This window comes from Planococcus citri, chromosome 3 (assembly GCF_950023065.1).
Source record: "Planococcus citri chromosome 3, ihPlaCitr1.1, whole genome shotgun sequence".
NCBI classification, from domain to species: Eukaryota; Metazoa; Arthropoda; class Insecta; order Hemiptera; family Pseudococcidae; genus Planococcus; species Planococcus citri.
In genome coordinates, this window is record NC_088679.1 from 83,173,297 (window position 1) to 83,194,527 (window position 21,231).

The 21,231-nt window shown below is 40.2% G+C and overlaps 1 protein-coding gene across 1 annotated transcript; it reads right to left on the minus strand.

The window, feature by feature from the left end:
• Positions 1 to 7,567: 7,567 nt before the first annotated feature.
• LOC135840674 (uncharacterized) lies at positions 7,568 to 17,601 on the minus strand. The gene is made up of 2 exons (XM_065357300.1): positions 15,741 to 17,601; positions 7,568 to 7,611 (listed from the first exon to the last, which is right to left on the minus strand). Exons 1-2 carry the CDS (start codon positions 17,599 to 17,601, stop codon positions 7,568 to 7,570), a joined length of 1,905 nt encoding a protein of 634 aa, XP_065213372.1.
• Positions 17,602 to 21,231: the final 3,630 nt, after the last annotated feature.

Sequence of the window (21,231 nt, forward strand, 5' to 3'; positions counted from 1 at the left end):
GTAGGTTCGCGATTCGGCATCTCTCTGTCTCTCCCTTACTTTATCTTTTTGCGAGTCTTATCGTACGGTATACCATACCGTTCCAATATAGTCGTAGTCTCGTACACACTACACAGACACAAACCTGAAAACAGGGTGCACGACGGACGGAAGATGCGGAGAAGTACTTCACTATACTTATACCATACCTACACCTACGTAGACGTACCCAGTTGCAAATAAAGAATAAACTCGACAATAAACAATCGGCGGGTCGCGGGTCGGGGGTCGGATTCGGATGTTTGCAAAGTATAAATATCCGATTTCAATTCGTATACTCTACAAAGGTACGAGTACCTCATATCTACACATACCAATACCAACTCACTCGGCTCCGCGCCGCGCCGCGCCGCGCCGGTTTGATTTTTAAACAAAATAAAGCAACGATAAGTTTTATTGGGTAATTTTTTTGCGCCGCGCCGCGCCGCTGGTTTTTTTTCTCATTTTACGTATTTCGCACTCGCCGTTATTATTAACGGTTAATGGAATTTTAGTGTAAAGTGTCTTTCATTTTACATTAGCGTTGAGAAAAGCTGTCATTTAAAAGATATACTCGTAAAACTGCAATTCGCGCCGCAAAGCTTAATTTCGTGTACGTACCTATCGATTTTAGACCGCGCGACTAAAGCGACTTTGCCTGCCTCAGCCACTTCCCCTCTTGTTTTTTTTTCATTTCCCACCATCCTGATTATACAGACACGTTGAATCGCTCTCTTCTTTTCGCTTCGACGACTAATTGTCAATGTCGTCGAATAAAAAATGCGTTTGTTTTTTTTTTGTGTTGTGAAAATTGGCCACCGACGACGAGCCTCTTCCCACAGGTTCCTAGTATAATATGCAGTGTAGGCGTAGGGTGTACCTACTCGTCGTTACCAACTCGAATTTATTCGAGTATAATGAGCCTATATTGCTATTCGCGTATTGCTACCTATTGCTGATTTATTTCGCGGGCAGTCTTCAACGATGCGATGAAAATTGTTACATCAGGACCTTCATTTTGAGTTGAAAGTCACTCGGAATATTTTATGTCTTCTTGGAGGTGCTCTTAAAGGGGAGATATGGGTCTTTAAAGAGGGGGAATTTTTTTCGCTCCAACCCTTACCTAACCTGCTTTGAGAAAATTGGCTCAGTTTCAATAATCCAAAAGATAGTATGTGAGATTCTGCGTCGAACTAAGGCCATTGCCATTACTATCAAAATCCAAGATCTTTTTCAGGGTGTACTACGAGCAGTCGAAATTTTCAAACCTCTTCTTTCGGAGGGAGGGAGGGAGGGAGGGAGGGAGGGAGAGAGGGAGGGAGGGAGGGAGAGAGGGAGGGAGGGAGGGAGGGAGGGAGGGGGTAGTGTTCGTGTTTTGAAAATATTGTTTATCCAAATATTACCTACATGCAATGGTATGAAAACATCGACAGAAATCATTTTTGAAACTGGGGAATTATTTTGAAAAACGCTGGTGCCAATTTTTGGTCATTGTTATTATTGTCAATTTCAAAAACTCGAAAAAAGTGGATTCTCATTTTTAAACTTAATAAGTATGTTTTTTTTTACACGGATTCTCGAAAATCTGGTTTTTGGACGTTCTTTGAATCTCTTTTTTAAACACTTTTTAGATCCCCACCACAAACTTTCAAAACATTAGAAGTCTTCTCTCTTTAAGTAAAATCCATAATCCATTTTCAAAAGCTATACTATCCTAACAGATTCTGGTGGATTTTAAATCTGTCAAAATCCAGATTCTCGAAAATCTGCCATAATCCGTGTAAAAAAAACAAACTTATGTATCTATTGTTTTTTTGATATGCTCATTTGGGGGGGGGATGACTTTCAAATCAAAATGAAGGCCTCTACTCACCCAATAAGGTCACAAAATCCTCCAACTTTCTTCTACCCACAAGTATGTACCTACCTACGAAAAAAATATGAAGTTAGGGAGACCTTTACGTCACCATTTGAATTTGAATATACATCTTTGGTGACAGCCTACACATCCATTGACTTTCACAAAGCGGGTAAATATCTTACCTACGTACGCATTTATTTACGCACAATGTTCAATCAAGTGACAACATTTTGCGCTTACTTACCTGAAACAAAGAAACCAAAATAACATCAAACATTAGATTCACTCATATATGCATCAGTCAACTTATCTCTACAAGTACACCTCTACCTGTACCTACCTACCTATAGCTAAATTCTAATGATAGGACGGATAAAAGGTACATACACATGAATACGTGAAAAGTGCGTAATTTGTATCGCAGCATGCGAGAGCTACCCACTTCTACAAACGTCAAAATAATCAAGGGCGGTACTACTTTAAAAATCAAAATTTCAGATTCGGGGAGGGGTCACAAATTTTTGGTTTCGGAGGTAAAATGAAAATCTAAACTTTCAAACCATTTTGATATTTTTGCAACGATATACCGATAACTCAATTATATGGCTGCAATTTGTCATTAAATTTCATTGAAATTGCGCGCATTTTTAGGTAGATAGATTTTAAAGTTGCGGTGTTTCGAATGTTTTTACATTACTTTAACAACAAGTTTTCAACATTTCATTACTTTCGAGTGATTTTTTGCGTACCTACCTATTTGGTACTTTTATGAGGTAAATTTTAGCTTTCCAATTTCATCGGGTAATTTTTTTGTTGAAATTGCATCTTTCAAGGATCTAATGGAGGTTCCAGAAGTGCTAAAAAATGTTATAAACTCGTTTTCAATCCACGAGGGGGGGGGGAGGTCAAAATAGAGTGCATACCTTTCAGCTTGCCGAGTCAATTTAGTGAGATTACGAATTTTTCTCGTCATTTTAGAGCCAAATTTGATTTTTATGCTCTTTCGATTTAGGTTTGAGCGTTGCCCAGTCTAAAATATTTTCGGTTGGTTGATCGAGATAATATGTACTTTCCTTACGTTAGATTATCCCACTTCCAGAGCTTCCAGTAGTGAATCTTCAGTCTTGGCGACGCTCGTCTCGACCATTTTATCCAACTTTGTCAGTTAAGAAAGTAAATTTTTTACTGGCAGATACATTTTTTTAAAAATTTGAAAAAAACTGTACGAATAGCTATTTTATTTGCGAGACATTGTCGAATAACTTGGCCATTTTCAGGCCATTGTGACAAATGAAAATCGTTTTAAAAAAATGTAAAAATGACTTTTTGAGACCTCTCTCCGGATAGATTTGAACTTTTGAAAATCATTATTGGGATACCTGAGAAAATAGAAAAAATTCCGAATAATTTCTCTCCAATAACCCTAGGTACCCTTATACCATCAGACGTGTCAATGTAATTATATGTATTAGAAGGAACTCTTTTAAGCGAGCTGATAAAAATACCGTTTATTTTTGATAAACGATTCTAAAATTGACTCGAACCTTTCATCCTCGTCTCATTTCAAGCCCGCGAAATGGTTATGGCGAAAAAAATGCTCCATACCTACCTATGTATGTACTCGTATGTATAAGTACTCGTACTTGCCTACCTACGAGTACAACGACGACGCTAGTTGTTGCAAAAAGTGAACTTGTAGTGTAGCGAGAGTTCGATTCGCAATTTCTTTTTTGCCTTTTTGCCTATTTCGTTCTTTTCTATTTCGACGAGGCGAGGCAATATTTCCTTTGACTTTTTCGTTAGCTACGAGTACGAGTACGAGTATATAAACAGACCAATCAACGAGTAAAACAATTTTACTCGTATAGCGTTTCGTTCAGCTGCACGAGAAAATTTCTCTCGGCGAGGCGATAAAATTGAAATTTTCGAAAATTCTGTTTCATCGTCGCGTCGCGTCGGTAGACGTGGCGAGTTTTGTATACGAGTACAACGCACAACGCTCATACCGTCATACCTATTCCAAGTACCCGTGAAATAGGAAATGAGATTTTTCAAAAGAGAAGCCGCAGCCTTAGAAATTTGATATTTTTTCGCATTGGCAACGTGTACTCGTAGTGTAGGTTATTTACTCGTACGAGTATAAGCTAGAGGTACGTCGTACGTCTACGTACTACATACCTACCTATTACCTATACATGTATACGAGTACAAAGCGTGAACGTGAAAGGGTCTTCGACGTAACGATGGTGGATGGTAAGCGAGCAAGTAATCGACAAAGCTGTAGGCAGAGAGTAGGTAAAAAGAACTTTTGATTCGTTTTTACTCCGTAGTCGTCGTTGGTAGGTAGGTAGGTAGGTAGGTAAGTAGTTGAAGTCTCGCTAGGTAGGTACTATACTATATACCTACACCGAGTACTTGCTGGTGGTGGTACTATAAAGAAAACGAATGTAAAAGCTCACGACGAATAATAACTCGATATAAAACTTAGACTTACACGCGTCGGCTTGGTTTTTTTTTCGTTATGCAATTTTTTTATAAGGTTATTTTGTAAAACGTCGTTAAAAATTGAATACCTACAACGTAAATATAGATATATTTTTTTTATGCACTGCAATTCGTCGTCCTCGTCTTCGTCGTCTTCGTCAAGTAGGCTCATTGCTCAATGCTCACTGCTCACTGCTCACTGCTCACTGTACGACACGACGCGACACGACGCGACGTACACGTCGAGAAGTTGTAACATTCTACATATTACCGAGGCGAAATAATAAAATAAGAATAATAATAAAAAAAAAAAAAAACTCAAACTCGTCGAGTTGAGAAAATAAGCCTCGGCGAGTTTTTTTTATTAGATACTCGAAATGATATTATTTTATAACTAAATGTTGACGTGTCGCCGCGCCGCGGTTATTGTACGAGTAGGTAATTTCGCAAATTCGTGCTCTTTGCACTCGTGTTGCTCAGTTTTGTTGACATTTATTTAAATTTATCCGGAATACGAGATGCGTCGAGTATGAGACTTACCTACATCACATCGCATCACATCACACATACCTACTACCTATACACAGACGCGAGGCGATGTTTTTATAAAATTATCAGCATCTTACAATACGAGTACGAGTACGAACGAGTACGAGCAAGTAGTTATAATGTACCTAGTACCTAATATACGTACTTACGTACATCTCCAAAGTACCTTTCGCGAATACTCGACGTACATACTATTCACTCGAATCGAGCACAGCTCTAATTTTTTAGCGATTTTCTGCTCGTTTTGAATTACTCGTACCTACTCGTAGGTAGGTAGGTAGAGGTACGAGTTTTTCGACCAATCTGCCTGTCTACAAATCTATGTACATACAATGCACACGATGACACGAACGTATCGTAGATAGGCATAGGCAAGCGTTCGAGTATCACCTATACTTACAGGAGTCACCTTTCAAAAGAACCATTTTCACTCTTTTTTTTATCTAGGTCATAGATTTTATACGAATACGAGTACATACGAGTATATCAACTAACACGGCCGGCCAACATCTACTACCTATACTTTATAAATGTATCAATTTAATTAAATTTCACCTTGTTGATTGTGATAGGTATTATAGGTAAAAAGAACACCCATGGTTTGGAATGAGCCGAATAGGTAGGTACTCGTACTATGCCAAAGCAATTAACGCCACTCGATAGCTAATATGTTTGGAATTTCGCCAATTTTCAGCTCTACATTGCTATATTCACTTGTTGGTTGGTATACCCAGACCCGCTAGTCCACTACGGCACTACCTACGATAGGTGCTCCGCAAATACGAGTACGAGTACGAGTATCGCAAGAATTTTCGTCATTCGGTCATTTCTAAAGCCCCGTAAGTCCGAAGCCCTAAATTTTTCAGGAGAGACAAAAAACTGTTTCAACCAAATTCTTACGCGTTAAAGTGAAAACCGATATCAAAAATGCAAAAGGCACACAAAAAAACATATTTTGGGTCAAATTTGGATTTCAAAAATTTTGCCATCATCGCTATAATACGCCTTGAAGTGCGCGGACTTATGGGGTTGTAGAAATTACTGATATTTTTGTAACTGAATCTTGTTTAAAATTTCATCTGAAGGACCTAAAAAGCTTTTAAACCTTTCTAAATGATGAAATTCAATGAAGGGACTGAAAACAGTTCACTTGGAAATAGTTTTTTGACTGTTTTACAAAAAGAAAAATGTTTTATTGAAAAAAAAATAAAAAAATAAAAAAGTACAAAAACTCGAATAATAACTTCGAAAAAATACTTAATAATACGGACGATGCTTTGACACCAAATCATTTTTAAAACGCCGTAAGTCCGGACTTACGGCGTTTTAAAAATGACTAAGCACGATTTAGCGGGAAAATGAGCCTCACCAAAAGTAGTTCGATGGCCATCCAATAGAGCTCGCCACATCCTATCAGAATCGTAAAAAAAAGTGAAAAACGCAAAATCTGCGACTTATGGGGTTTTCGAAATGACCGAATCAAGTTGAGTATAGTAGGCTACTCTACGTCTACATCATGCAGTATAATTATATCTACAGTATAGATGATTCATTTTCGCCACACTAGTCGGGTTTCATGAGACAAATTTTAGTCGGGTCAGGAAGCCCCTTTCTCCCTTTCCCAGTTCTCAAAATATAAATAAATCTGGAAAATTCACATTTTTACGTTTTTCCCCCTTCCAATCCTTAATGGCCCATTCTCATCAGAAATATTGTTCGATGTTTCGAATGAAAAAAATTAAGATTTTCGTGTTTATTTTTTTTCAAAATCGTAATCCAGTGCCCCTAAAAATAAATTTCTAAAATGTCGAAAAATTACCGCAAAAACTGAAAAAAGAAAAAAAATAGAAGAATTCGGAAGAAAATGAAATTTGACGAAACAAACAAGTTCCTTAGGCAATTATGTAAGAAACAGTACTTTTGATTGGCAAACTTTGAAACAAAAACAAGGATTTTTCAGGCAAGTTGGCAAAAATCAATGCTTTTTGGACGTTTTGGCAGAAAAGCGAAAATTTTTCATCAATTTTGGCAAAAATTAGGATCATTCGAGCAGTTCATCAAAATACTCGTATTACTTGCCGAGAATTTTGACAAAAAAAACGTTACAACTTTTCGTCATCTCACCAAAAATCGAGTCTCTCTGACAATTTTGACAAAAAAAAGGGAATTTTTTTGACAATTTTGCCAAAAATGGAAAATTATCGACCATTTTGCCAAAAATTGGCACTTTTTCATTCGGGCAAATTTGACAGGAAAAAAAACAGAACCTTACAAGCGAGTTTGGCAAAAAAAAAACAGAACTTTTGGAACACAAAAAGGATTTTTGAAATAGATAAGGCGAAAATAAATTCTGTTTGGTTGTTTGTGGCGAGGAAGGGTACAAAAAATTATGGACTTACAACATTCGAAAATTAGCGTGCCCCCATAAACGTAGCGAAAAGAGTCCCGTTTGGGCGTATTCTGCTCGGAGTTGATGGATGAAAAAAAAAAAAATATATTTTCTCATTCGAGGAAACAACTTTGGTGGGTTGGAGAAGGAAAATTCCAACTTGGCAAATTATGGTACACTCTAGATACATTTAAGTTTTTAAGAGTTTTGTACTACCAGTAGTTTAGTTTTTAGCGAGCATTTTTCTCGTTGTAAAAAATGCATATCTAAATTCCGCTATCCTTGGTATTTTTCCAAATTCTAGGAGAACCTGCGAATAAAACAGAATAAAAAAACAACAATTTTACAAATGTAGGTACACTCATAGTCTCATACACTGGTTGGTCTACAGGTACGATATGTATGTACTTGGTTAAAATACTGTCTAAATACAAAATGTACCTATGTATGTAGTACCTACAGTGGATTCGTGCCGCCATCGCCACGCTGCGCCAGGCGCCAGATCTGTTTGGTAGTAGGAAGGAAGGTACGGTAAAAAGTGAGCGTGGCACATGGCTTCATGTCGCGTCGAGTGGAAGTGGCAGTCAGACGAAAGGTCTCTCGTATTTATATTGTATCGGCAGAGAGGGGAAAAAAGGATCAAGAAAGCAATCCTCGAACAACGAGCACCGACCTCCGACCCCTTAGAATTAATAGGTACAAGTATAGGTAGTAGGTACGACAATCGACAAACGACAAACGACAAACGACAAACGAGAAAAGGAAAAACAAAACATTAAAAACGTTTTGATTCGAGGAAATGTCGTTTTTACAATTTGGTTGCGAATGCGATGGTGGTTGCAGGATCGCGAAACAGAGTCAACGAGACGACGACGACGACGACGCGCGACGCGACGGTGAGAAATTCTACCGCTGGCTTACCTCCCCTCCCCCCCCGCTCGCTCAGCGTCTTCGGGTATATACTGATTCGCCAAATGTGGGAGTGCCGAAGTGGGTACACGAGTAAGTACGAGTACAAATATATTGTATACGTATAAAAATTTATCGGAAACCAAAAAATTTCTCTTTCGATACAATAAAACAACAAAGCGGTATATTCGTACGTAATATAGAGCGAACGATTCGGCCTTTTGTTTGCGCGCTTTTAGATTTCGCGACGAGAAAATGAGTTGGAACTAGGACAAGAGGATTTTTGAATTCTTTGTTTCATTTCTGAGACTTTTGTTCGTTCGCCTATGTAAAGAAAATACAATCACCCTTTCAGATGATTTCATTAAAGAGCGTTGCGTTTCGTCTCACTCTATCTCTCTCGGCTCTACACAATAAGTATACGAGTACACTTGCTTACGTTTTCCTCCTCAGTCAAATGCTAAATCCTTTTAGTTTGAACTTGGTTTTTTTCTGCTTTTTTTTACCATTTTATTCCCGTTTATAAATTTTGTCTTTATACGTTAGTATTGTTTCCTATTTGTTTTCTAAACTTTTGATGTTTCGGTATTTACAAAACGGTACACTTTAAAAAAAATTTGATTCATCTTGGAAGAAACGTTTGCTGAAATGTTTCCAGATCGGTGAAGACTGAAGATGCGATGCTTTTCCCCCAACATTCGCATTCGCATTCCCATCGTGTGTGCGAGTGTCCGTGTAGTGTGTAGTGTGTACTGTATAACCGTATACCTACCTACGAATTGTAAGTACCTACATACCTACATACGGAACGAGTGTCTTTTTTCGACTTTTATTGTGTCGTGTATTGGAGAAATACGTACGATACTCGTATATACGTCCGCGCTATCGCCATCGCCACTTGAATTGAAAACAACGTACCTACTACCTAGACCTACCTACTCGTACCTATAGCCTATAGGTGAATTTACTCTACTCGAGAGTCGAGCACACCTTTTAGATTGCGGGTACAATTTTGTTCGAGCAACGTGACTGAGAATGCGTGGTCATTTGGCGAAATTTTTTTCCCATCGAATGCACGTACCTACGAGTAGAATTAAATCAGTAAGTACTCGCAAAACCCTACAAGAAAAGTAGGTATCCAAACCGCGCGGTACAAACATTTTTGAATCGAACAAAAGAGTCACCAGCAAAACTTTCAGCAGCTGAAAATTCAAATTTAGCCGAAAGAGTAAAAATTTGATCAAATTAATACGAGTAGGTGCGTACTCGTATAAAGCACTGAAATTTGGTTTGAACCCTATAATTTCGACCTTGCCAGTCGATTGGTGACTGGATCGAACCGTTCCAGCGGATTCTCAGTTTTTCCGGTTTTTGAAAGAACGCTAGGTAGTTACAGGGTGCCCAATAATATCGCGAACCCCGAAGAAAGTTTTTCATCAAAAATAAGTATGGGTTGGAAACGTGAAATAGACACGTGTGATTGGTGGAATGTTATTATCTCAGTCCAACAACCAATCATGCGCTATCATTATTACGCGTACTCGTATCATTCACCGTGACCAACCGAAATATTTGGAAGAAAACTTTGTTAGGGGTTCACGATATTTCTGGGCACCCTGCTGTACCTATACCTATACTCTATACCTACACCGCCACCAATCGACTCGCGAGGTACGAAATAGGGTACGAACCAAATTTAAGCCCCTTATGCCAATTTGATCAAATTTTAATTTTTTTGGCTCGGCCATTTTAATTTTCAAGAATCTGCTAAAAATCTAAATAATGAATTTCAGCGCTTGAAATTACGCCGATATTGTATTTTGGTGTACTCTTTTAATGCGGTTGAGTATAACTTATACTCATTACTCGTACTTCCCTCGCTAGCGGGCAATTCCGTGTTAAATTAAACAAAAGTTGTACAGCCTATTTCAAAAATTTTGAATTTTACAATCCCCTAATTTTTTTTTGTAAGAAACGCATTAAAAAAAATAATTTCTCTATTAAGGCGAGAAAAAGAATCTACTCGTTTATTTCATTGAGAAAACGGTAAAACATTTTGACATCGGAGAAAAAACAGTTCACTTTCAAAAATTCGCAACTATTTTGATTTTACTTAAACAGCGCCCATTTTGGAGTACCCCCTCTCTACCTCTCGAGAGCACATTTTGCCTGACACTCGATCGAGTTTTCACTTCGTACTTCGTAGTCTTCAAAAACATGCTAATCACGAAACTCGATATTTACGGCAAACGGGTTATGCAATTTTATTAACGTCACACGTCCGCGTTCGCGTTCCTCCGTCCGTCTCCGTACCCATTTCGTATCATTTTTTTCACGGCCAACAGTACGTGTGTATAACTGTATAGGCAACTTTATCGACGTTGGTGTTTTTTCGGCGGACTAATGAATATCATTGGGAGGGCTTCGGATCAGTTTTCCCGACTATGCCGTGCCAGTGTGTCTGTTTGCCTACATACGAGTAGATAACGATTCTCAATTCGAGAAGAGGTAAGACGTTCAGAGGTGAGAGAGGGATGCTTTCAAAATTTATTCATTTAGGTACCTAGATTTAGATTTTACTGAAAAATCTGGCGAGAAAATCTTTTTAAAGTAGCATTACGTAAGTAGGTACCTAGCTAGGTACGTATCTACGCAATTTGAACGAGACCAACAAAAAAACTGTTTCAAGGACGATTACGAAACTTTTTCATTTGATTCGATTTTAACACATCGTCTGATCTTTACAAATTTGCAATTGGTCGAGAAATCAAATCATTTTCGAACCGGCCGCGGCAGTCCCACGATTTCGCCTCAACAATAAGCGCCGCGTCGAGAAAATTTACAGGTGCGCGAGTTTATTCTTGGCCCTTTCGGAGAGTGATTCGGAATTTTGGAAGAAATTTACTCGTAAAAAAGCGCCGAAGTCTCCGAAAAAGTGCAATTTGAAAAAAAAATCAACTCGCGAGTTATTTTTATGGCGAGCCAAGAAGTGACAGGACGAGCGAAAGCGAAGCAAGAGAAAGAGGTCGAGTTAATCCACGAACACTTATGTATGTACCTACTAGTACCTACATTTACAACCTACATTATCCCGGTACCTCTACCTACATTACGTGTATTTGTACTTGATAAATTTCTCATTCTCATTCAGCAAAATGCAGAATCCGCCACCATCAAACTTTACAACGCGTAGACGAAATCAGATGACAAGTACGATGAAATAATTATTTGCCGAGTTGTACGTACACACTACACAAGGCGGCGGCGGCGCGGTGGTGCTGGTGGTGCTGGTGGTGGTACTATACAGCAGTATACGAGTAAACGACGACACGACTCACTCGTAGTTTGTTGTACACACTGCATGTTCTCAGCTGCTATTCTGTAACTGACACTCTCATCGTGGTCGTCGTCGCCCGCCGCATCGCAGAAGAAATCTCCAAACTACTCGTGTCTCGTATACGAGTAAATATGGCGAGTTGGCACTTGGGCTGACATCTTCGGACGATGCAAGAAGAGTAGGTAAGTAGGGTAGGGTAGGGTAGGGTAGGGTAGGTACAAGTAAGAAAAGCAGTCGAGATGTCGTCAAAACGTCTTATCAACTCGGTTAAATTATCTTTTGCCAGCGCCGAGTTATCGTTAGGTACTCTTTAACCATAAATATTTGTAAACTCCCGCAACGCGACGCGCAACGGGCATGCTTATTGCTTAATTGCTCGTCGGTGCTTAAATACGAGTACGAGTACGAGTACGAGTATTCGCTGGCTGCAGTTAGTTAACTACAACTACGAGACTCTAGAACAACAACAAGTAGATACATACGAGTATTACATAGATAGACGTACTTATACTTACAGTACACACACACACACACGTCACAAGTGTAGCGTTTCTCGTGTAATACGAGTATCTATGTGTATTGTGTATGTCAACGGCCGAGACATTCGGCCACGTTATTTCTCTTTTTTGCAGACGAGTAACTGCGAAAAAAGCAGCCAGCAGCAGCTAGACAAAAGGATGCGGTGTGGAGTTTCGAGGACGACGAGCGATGTAAGCGGCGAAACAGCAGCTGAGAGCTCGTTTCAAGTAAAATCAACCATCTTTTCGCACTCGGGGTTGGTGATTATGATTTTAGAAAAAAATGAAAAAATCCATACGCGTGGGCATTGATGAAAGGATGGTACCTTAAGACAGGCGTTTGGGAGGAGGATATAATTGAGAGTTCGAAATTTTGAGCGAAATGTTGATGGCTGCCATATGGTAGTCGTACTCGTATATATGGCACGAAGTAATTGCACCTCCCCCCCCGCCGACATTCCGGGCTCGGGCCTACTTTTTTCTCAAAGGGGACATACTCGGAAACATTTTAAAGCCAACGTACCGAAAAAAATTGGCCTGCTAAGAAAACGGCGCGGCGCGGCGCGGCGAGGCGAACGGCGGCTATTTCATTAACAGGTGAGCCGAATTTGCAGATTTTGCTTTCCAACATCGTCGTACAATCGTACATATTTATTATGTAACTTTCGCACCAAGTTTTTTGAACTGGACCGAACTACGAGTAGGTCGAAAGAGAATGCAAAACTTCATCACCAGTCAACATTTCAAGGTGCTAAAGCGCGTGTTTCGGATTTTGGCGAATTTTTGAAAATCTTCGAGCCAAAAATGAGGGGAAAAAATCAAAATCTCGCCAGATTCACGTAGCAACCTGCAATTCGCCAATTTGCCAAACTACTTCAAATTGCTTCGAGCAATTCTAGAGCCTCCGTCAGATTTTTAAATCCTGAAATTTCTACAAAATGTCATCGAGTGAAGTTGGAAATGCAAAATTCACGCTGCACTCCAACTTGCGAACACGCTATTAGTCCACTGCTGGCGAGTTCAACTTATTTTCGAGCCCACCGCGCCGCCGGCGCCGCGATACCCGTAAGCGTTGAAAAATATAGTGAAAATCTTTAGCGGCGACTGGAGAAGCAACTCGATCACTTTGGTGAAAAAATAAAGCCGGGAATGTGATACGCACCTCTATCTACCTATACCTATACCTATACCTATATATAGTACATAGGTACGTCGTGTGGAAGGTTTTTTACCAGGTACCTACTACATATGTATGTACGAGTGAAATGCGAACAATAGTCAGTTGCAACGGCACGGCAAGGCTGAAGATCTACGAGGTTGTTTGGTACAGTTTGCTCGCTTTATAGCGTTCGTTGCGGTTTTCTCGCATCACATCTCCAAATAGGGTGAACTGAGGATAATAATACGAGTACCTAATCTCGAATCTCGATAGGTAATACCTAATACCCATAGACCAACGAACAACGTCGTAGTCGTCGTATAACAAGAAGCGAGCACATCTACTCGTACATACATACGTAAGTATACAGGCTACACGCGTTTACAGCCTTGGCAACGCTAATTACTACGTCATAATTACACCGAATCGAGCAGCAGCGGTGAGCAGAAACACCACCAACAACAGAATCTACGCCTCTACGCCTCTACGCGTAAGCGTATACGAGTAGTAAGAGGTTTTAAACTGTATCCAGCCATGCCATGCCATGCCATGCCATGCCATACCATCCACTGTACACTCGAGCCAATTAACGAAACGAGCTCCTAATTCCGGATATTTTTTATCGGATTAGCGTTTGCTCCATTTTCAGTGGCGAGGCGAAATGGCGAAAAAAAAACTCCAACTCCAACTCCAACTCCCCTTTTACGTTTCGAAGACGTCACAATTCTTGGCCATAGTGCCAAAATATACGCAGACCATATATTATTGATAATTGAATACACTTTTAAAGTTTTTTTTAGCCGAAAAAAAAAGTATAAGCGCCACAAAAGCATTTCCATTTGGACGAACGTGAATTTACGTTCGTCGTATCATTAATAATACCGAGACCGAAGCGTAGAGCGTAGTACAAAAAATTCAGTATCGAAAAAGGCCGCCGAAAAAATGCATTTCGTTTCGACGTTACCACCCATTCATTTTATCACGCCATCTGTTCGGAGGTTTGAATTGCGAGCTTGCTATTTTTTTTTTTTTTTTTTTTTTTGCTAGCCGAACAAACTTTTTTTGGCGGTTTATTTTTTTTGGGAAATGTACAAAATTAACTTCCAAGACTTCGCAAATGAGCACGTCAGAATTAATGAGAAATTCGCTGAAATATGTACCAGCATACTCGTATAGGTGAACGCCTGAACGGCAGACTGGTCGACTTCTGACAAAGTAAGAAAAAGTACTCGTACCGACAAATTCACACCAAGAAGCCTCGCGTGTAGCGTACTGCCTATGTGTGTTTGCCATCAAAAGGTACTCGCTTCACCGCAGACTTATAACACCCAAGTATTCCAGGAGGTTTTCGCATTAAATCTTCTCGAACAGGGTTTTATTTAATTTTAAATTTTTTGAAATCTCGACACTCGCATTTTTTTTTTTTTTTTTTTTTTTTTTTTGTATAGAAACCCAGAGAAGTGAAAGAAAAAAATAATCGATTCGAGGTTAAAATAATATCTTTTCATTTTACTTACGCGGGTGAGCAATTATTATTCTACATACTTCGATGAAAAATGAGGAAATGGTAGATTATGTTTAGGGCCGATAGTCCGGCATATGGCATATATGAAGTATGTAATTGCACCCCCCCCCCCCGCCGATACTTTTTGGTGAATTTTTGAAAATCAAAATCAAGCCAAAATGAGAAAACAAATCAAAATGCTATCAAATTGATCTAGCGAACTGAAATTTGGCATACAAGTACCTTATTTTGGACATGTCAATTCGATTGAAAACAATTTCAAACTGTTTCGAGCAATTCTGCAGCCACCAGCGGATTTTTGAAACTTGAAATGTTATAAGGGTTTTGAAACTAATACGGCCACTCATTGTTTGTTTTAAAAACTTTATTAACGGGTATTAGGCCGGATTACAAAAATAAATTTTGCTAATATTTCGCAAGAATTACATCTAGCTTCTTCAGAGCAGTGTTCACCACTGAGGGTTCCTTCTTGATTGAGATCTAGTTATAGGTCCAAGTTGGGTGTGGTCTCTCTCCTGATTGGTCCCAGCACTAAGGGTGTGGCCTGTCACAAGGGTGTGGCTTCTTTCCTCATTGTGTTGGGTGTGGTCCTCTGAGTGAGAGTCTAGGGTGTTGTCCTGTCTTTGTCCCATTTCCTGGGTGTGTCCTTGATTGAGGTTTTCTTCCCAATTTTCAGCCTGGTAGCTTTTTGAGATTTGTCTTTTTTGGAGTATAGGCTTCCATGCTCTTGGTAGGGTGAAACCATCTTCTCTGTTGAAATTGTTGCCATGCTTGTAGATTTCGATGCTTTCTCTCACCATCCGGCCAGTCCACCTTGTTTCTCTTGACAATACTTTGGCTTTGGTGAAGTCCACTGTCTTTTGGCATTCTGCTGAATGTTCAGCCACAGCTGACTTCTTCACCCTTGCATGCCTTGTGTCACTTTCATGTTCCTTTATCCTTGTTTTTATCTGTCTTCCAGTTTGCCCAACATAGTGTTTTCCACATCCACAGGTTATTTTGTATACTCCTTCTGTTTCCAAGGGGACTTTGTCCTTTGTTGAGGGGATTGTGTCTTTGATGGTTTTGAGAGGTTTGAACACTGGTTTTATGTTATGTTTCCTGAGCAGCTTTCCAATCCTGTCTGTGGTGTTTTGGACATATGGCATTATCACAATCTTTTCTTTTTCTTCAGGTTCCTCCTTAGGTACTCTTTCTTCCCCAGTTTTTCTGATTATTGATTTGATCAGCTGTTTGTTGTATCCGTTTTCTTGGAAAATGGTAGTTAGTTCCTCCAGTTCTTGTTCTAGGTTTTCTTCATGGCATACTATCCTGGCACGTTTGGCTAGAGTGTGGATTACTCCTTTCTTCTGTGCAGGATGGTGGTGGGAATCTGCCCTTATGTATTTGTTGGTGTGTGTAGGCTTCCTGTATACATTGTGCTGCAGTTTCTTCCCAGTTTCTCTGTGTAGTTTAACATCTAGGAAGGCAAGCTCATTGTTTTTTTCCTCTTCTACAGTGAATTTTATGGCTAGATGAATGCTGTTCAGGTGTTGTATGAATTCTTGCAGTTTGTCTCTTCCGTGTTGCCAAATAGCAAACACATCATCCACATATCTTAGCCAGATCTTTGGTTTCAAGGTTGCTGTCTCCAAGGCTTTTTCCTCAAACTTTTCCATGTAGAAGTTTGCCACTTTGGGGGAGAGAGGTGAGCCCATAGCTACTCCATCTTTTTGTTCATAGAATTCTCCATTGTATAGGAAATAGCTGGCTTTCAGGCAGTGGTCAAAGAGTTTGGCCAAATCATTAGGGAACAACTCCTCCAGGTATTCCAGGGTTTCCTTCAGGGGTACTTTGGTGAACAAGGACTCCACATCAAAGCTGACTAGAATGTCTCCTTCCTCAGTGATGATGTCTTTTGTTTTCTCAACAAAGTCTGCTGTGTTCTTCACAAAGCTGGTGGTGTTGCCCACATGAGGGGATAGCTCTTTGGACAGATATTTGGCCAGGTTGTAAGTTGGTCCATTGATACTGGATACAATAGGTCTCAGTGGTACATCTTTTTTGTGGATCTTTGGCAGTCCATAGAGTTTTGGAACTCTGGAGTCCTGGGGGGTTATCCACTTTTTTGTTTTGGCATCAATGCTGGTGGATTCATTTATCAATTTCTTGGTTGCATTTTCGAATCTTGTAGTTGGGTTCCTTTTGGCCTTCTGGTAAGTCTGATCATTGAGTAGTTGTTGGATTTTGTTGTTGTAGTCCACTTTGTTCATGATAACTGTGGCATTGCCTTTGTCTGCTCTAGTCACAATGATGTCTTTGTTTTTGGTCAGTTCTTTCAGAGCTGTCTGTTCCTCTTTGGTTAGGTTAGCCTTTGGTGGTTTTGATTTCTTCAGTATGTGTACAGTCTGTTGGCGGATTTCTTCTGCTTCTTCTTCTGGAAGAGTTCTGATTGTGGCTTCTACTCCAGTTATGATTTCTTCAGTTGGAATGTAGGAAGGGGCAATGGCAAAGTTCAAGCCTTTCTCCAAAGCCTTGAGGGCATTTGTTGCTATTGGTTTGTCACTCAGGTTGTGGACAGTTTGCTGTTGTTGCAGTTGTGGATGTTTGTTCTGTGATGTGTTTCCTTCCTCTTGTAACAGAGTTTGGAATTTCTTGTCATGTGTTTTCTGTTTTCTTTCCTTTATTCTTGCTGATTGTTGTCTAGTGATATTGTCCAGGGTGTTCCAGGTCTCTTGGTTGAGTTCTGTTTCCAATTCCCATTCCAGAGATCTGCATAGTTGTTGTTTATGGAATAGTTCTTTCTTCACAAAACCAATCCTTTCTCTGAGAATAGCCTTAGAAGCTCTAAGGTATATCCTCTGAGCTTTCATGGTTTTGATTGTCTGTCTTGTCCTTGTAAACTTGGGAAGCAAGTTGTTGTCTCTGCATTTCTTCAGGAATGCAAGGTCACATCCGAGGGTTTGGCATTTCTGCCTTGTCTGGTCCAGTTTTCTGCACTTGTGTGCAATAACCTCCCCGTAGAGGTTGGTTATAAGGGTTTTGAAACTAATACGGCCACTCATTGTTTGTTTTAAAAACTTTATTAACGGGTATTAGGCCGGATTACAAAAATAAATTTTGCTAATATTTCGCAAGAATTACATCTAGCTTCTTCAGAGCAGTGTTCACCACTGAGGGTTCCTTCTTGATTGAGATCTAGTTATAGGTCCAAGTTGGGTGTGGTCTCTCTCCTGATTGGTCCCAGCACTAAGGGTGTGGCCTGTCACAAGGGTGTGGCTTCTTCCCTCATTGTGTTGGGTGTGATTAGCAAAATTTATTTTTGTAATCCGGCCTAATACCCGTTAATAAAGTTTTTAAAACTTGAAATGTTCGCAAAATCTCATCAAACGGAGTTAAACAGCCGGAGTTCACTCTGCACTCCAATTTCGACACGTTATCGAGACGACTGTAGGTAGATTTCAAGTCATTTTGGAGCCTTCGGCATTTTTTTTTGGAAATTACCGGAGCCTCCGGTAAATTTTTAAAGCTCGAAATTTCTACAAAATTTCATCAGATGCAGTTGGCAAGTCGAAATTCATTCTGCAAACTAATTTTAATATCTAGCTTTTGAAAATATACCTATTTTAATAATCGAAGGAACAATGTTTTTTTGGGAGCGGGAAGGGGTGTCGAATTCTATTTGTTGGCTTAAAAATTTCAAAATGCGAATAAAACAAAACAAAACAAAAAAAGCCCGAACCAAGTGATATAGATACGCTATGATAGTCCAAGAGCTATACCACTGCGATTGGGCCGAAATAACTGAAAGCTGGCGATGGTCTCAAAAGTTAGTATACGATACATACCCCTATTGTGAAAACACTCGCGTCTGACGATCCGCAGCTGCTGCTTTAAAGCTCGGTGAAAGCTCGAAATTTTCATTTGGTACCTAGACCTACTTCCTACCTAGCTGTTTAGTGTTTTGAAAATTCTCAAATGCCCCTCCTGCTCGCTAAAAAATTGCGGAGATGTCCGGTTTACGCGGGCGGGGCGCGGCGCGGCGCGGCGCGGCGCAGCGCCGTTTCTCATCGCTCGATGACCTCTACCGACATCGAACTCGATCGAAATCCGTCGACTTTTATTCTTATTTTTTTAGCGATCCGCTCCGGTTGTTAATTTTTTGAAAAACAAACCAAGTACCTTACCTACCTAGACCTACCTACCCACCCACCTGCCTACCTGCCTGCCTACACAATGATGTTGTTTTTGGGTGACGAGAGTAATTTTTTTCCATCAGACAAAAACGGTAGAATCCTTTTGAATTACAATAAGTAAAATTATCAATCAAATTTTTATTCGCGAATTTCCCCGCGGCCGCGCACTTGTTTCACTTTTCCAGAGAGGCAAAATTTTTATTTTTCCGTCACTTAGAAGAACCGAAGATACGAGTTGAAGCGACGAACATCTTGGTTGAAATGTCACAAAACGATAATCCGGAGGATACCAAAATCTCGGACTGGCCAATGCGGCTTCGAGCGAGATACAATAAATAGAAATAGGTACGTATTACGAGTAGTTCCCATCGCCACATCGTCACATCGTCACATCGTCATACGTCATACCGTAAGTTACAGTAAAAAAGACTTTACTGTACGGTACTCGTATTATATACCAATACCTAGACCTACCTACGTACGAGTATGTAATGTATAGCCTATTGTACGAGTATATAAACGCGAGACGGCGAGAATGCGATAATGCGAAAATAAACGAAACTAGCGGAGCGGAGCGGGAGCGGGAGCGGGAGCGCGGAGTAGCTGCAGAGGCAAGCGATATAGGAGCGGCGGTAGTGGCGTGGTAGGGTGAAAAAAAAACCTGCAAACCTTTATACTGTGTACGGTATACGCGAGCAGCAAAGAAGAAGAAAATTTCAAGACGCATAACCATAATAACACGACGCTGTCTAAAATAATGGTCCATGATGGATGGTAGCCGTAGTAGATGTTCAACGAAGCATAACCTCTTGATAAGTGCCTCTGCCTCGCCCGCCCCAAATTTATCGTGAGAAAGACGCTCACATAATGCAATATGTCACATCGTACAGCAGCCGCGCGACTCCGACTCCGAGTTCGGGCTTTTCGCCTTTCGGGCTTCGGGCTTCGGGCTTCGGGCTTCGGGCTTGCCTAGGCCAAAATGCCATACCATACCATACCATACCGTACCACCGTCCACTTCCACTAGCCGACAACTTTTTAGAGCTTTTACCATCGTCAGAGAACTGCTGGTAAATTGATGAACGACCCTCTAATCCATCCTCTCTCTCATATGTCATATCTGACTATACGAGTACAAGACCGAGGTCGACATTTCAGCTTCGCACAGACCTTTTTTCATATTGTATTTCCTTCGCTTCGTTTCGTTTCGTCCTCACCACGTCGCGTCGCGTCGCGTCGCGTCTGTCGCGAGCTGCTTGCAAAAAAATACTCGTAAAAGAAAAACGATTACGGATTACCAACGAGTGACCTCCTCTTTCATCTTCTTCTCACTGTACATAATATACGAGTATGTAGATTGTAGAAGGCCGACGACGAGACGTACTCGTACGTCCGCCTTTCTTTTCCTCCTTCGAGTATACTCGTATATGTAGATGTACGAGTGTCCAGTACGAAAACACATAAAATAAAATACGAGTACGATGATCCGACACTCCGACAGTCGAATTTTTCAAGTAAGTGTTTAGTGTATCCTGTTTTAATTCTTCTGGCAAATTTTTTTCTTCTTTATTTCCTTTCATTTTCTTCTTCTTTTTTTTCGCAGCCAGATACTTAAACATTGCGAAAGCTTTATGCGTATAAATGACGAAGTTGACGTGCAAATTTACATACTTATATTTGGTCGAACGTCGTCGTCGTTGTCAGTTATTTTCCTCTTTTTTATTTCCGTTTTTCTACCCCCATCGTTGCCTTCCTGGAGCTTTTTTTCCTCGTCACCTTATCATCGTTCTAGCTTCTACCTATTAGGGTGTATTTCTCTGATGCGTATGTCGAAGGAATGCGCAAGATTTACCTTACCATCCTACCTGCTATGACGCGTGACGACTCCTCTTATATCGCACTTACACGGTTCGATGAGTTTCATCTTTGAGCGTACGCGTAGGCTACCATTCGAGTATCAAACGGAGTTCATTTATCCATTATTTTTAACCGTGGCCGTGGTCGAGCGATAAAGCGAAGCGATGCGAATCACAAGTTTTCTGTCACGAACAAGATACCATCGTCAAATCCATTGTCAATACCTACGTACCTCTACCTATACGTACGAGTATCATCCACCACCGCTAATGCTAATCGAATGACAATAAGCTAAGCTTTTTTGATTAGGTACCGTTCGAGTACGTGTACGTGTACTCTACTACTCGTATCATTTTACAAATGGAACCCCTGAGCAAACATTTTGAAGAATCGAATTCGCCTCCTTCCGTTTCTTGTTTCGATTCTCACGAAAAAAATCCGTCAGCTATT

Excerpts from the sequence above, each read along its gene's own strand:
- LOC135840674 (XM_065357300.1), bottom strand. The coding sequence starts at position 17,601 with ATGAAAGCTCAGAGGATATACCTTAGAGCTTCTAAGGCTATTCTCAGA. Across the intron at positions 7,612-15,740 it reads AGGAGTATACAAAATAACCT|GTTCTCCTAGAATTTGGAAA; the intron begins GTGGATGTGGAA and ends TTTTATTCGCAG.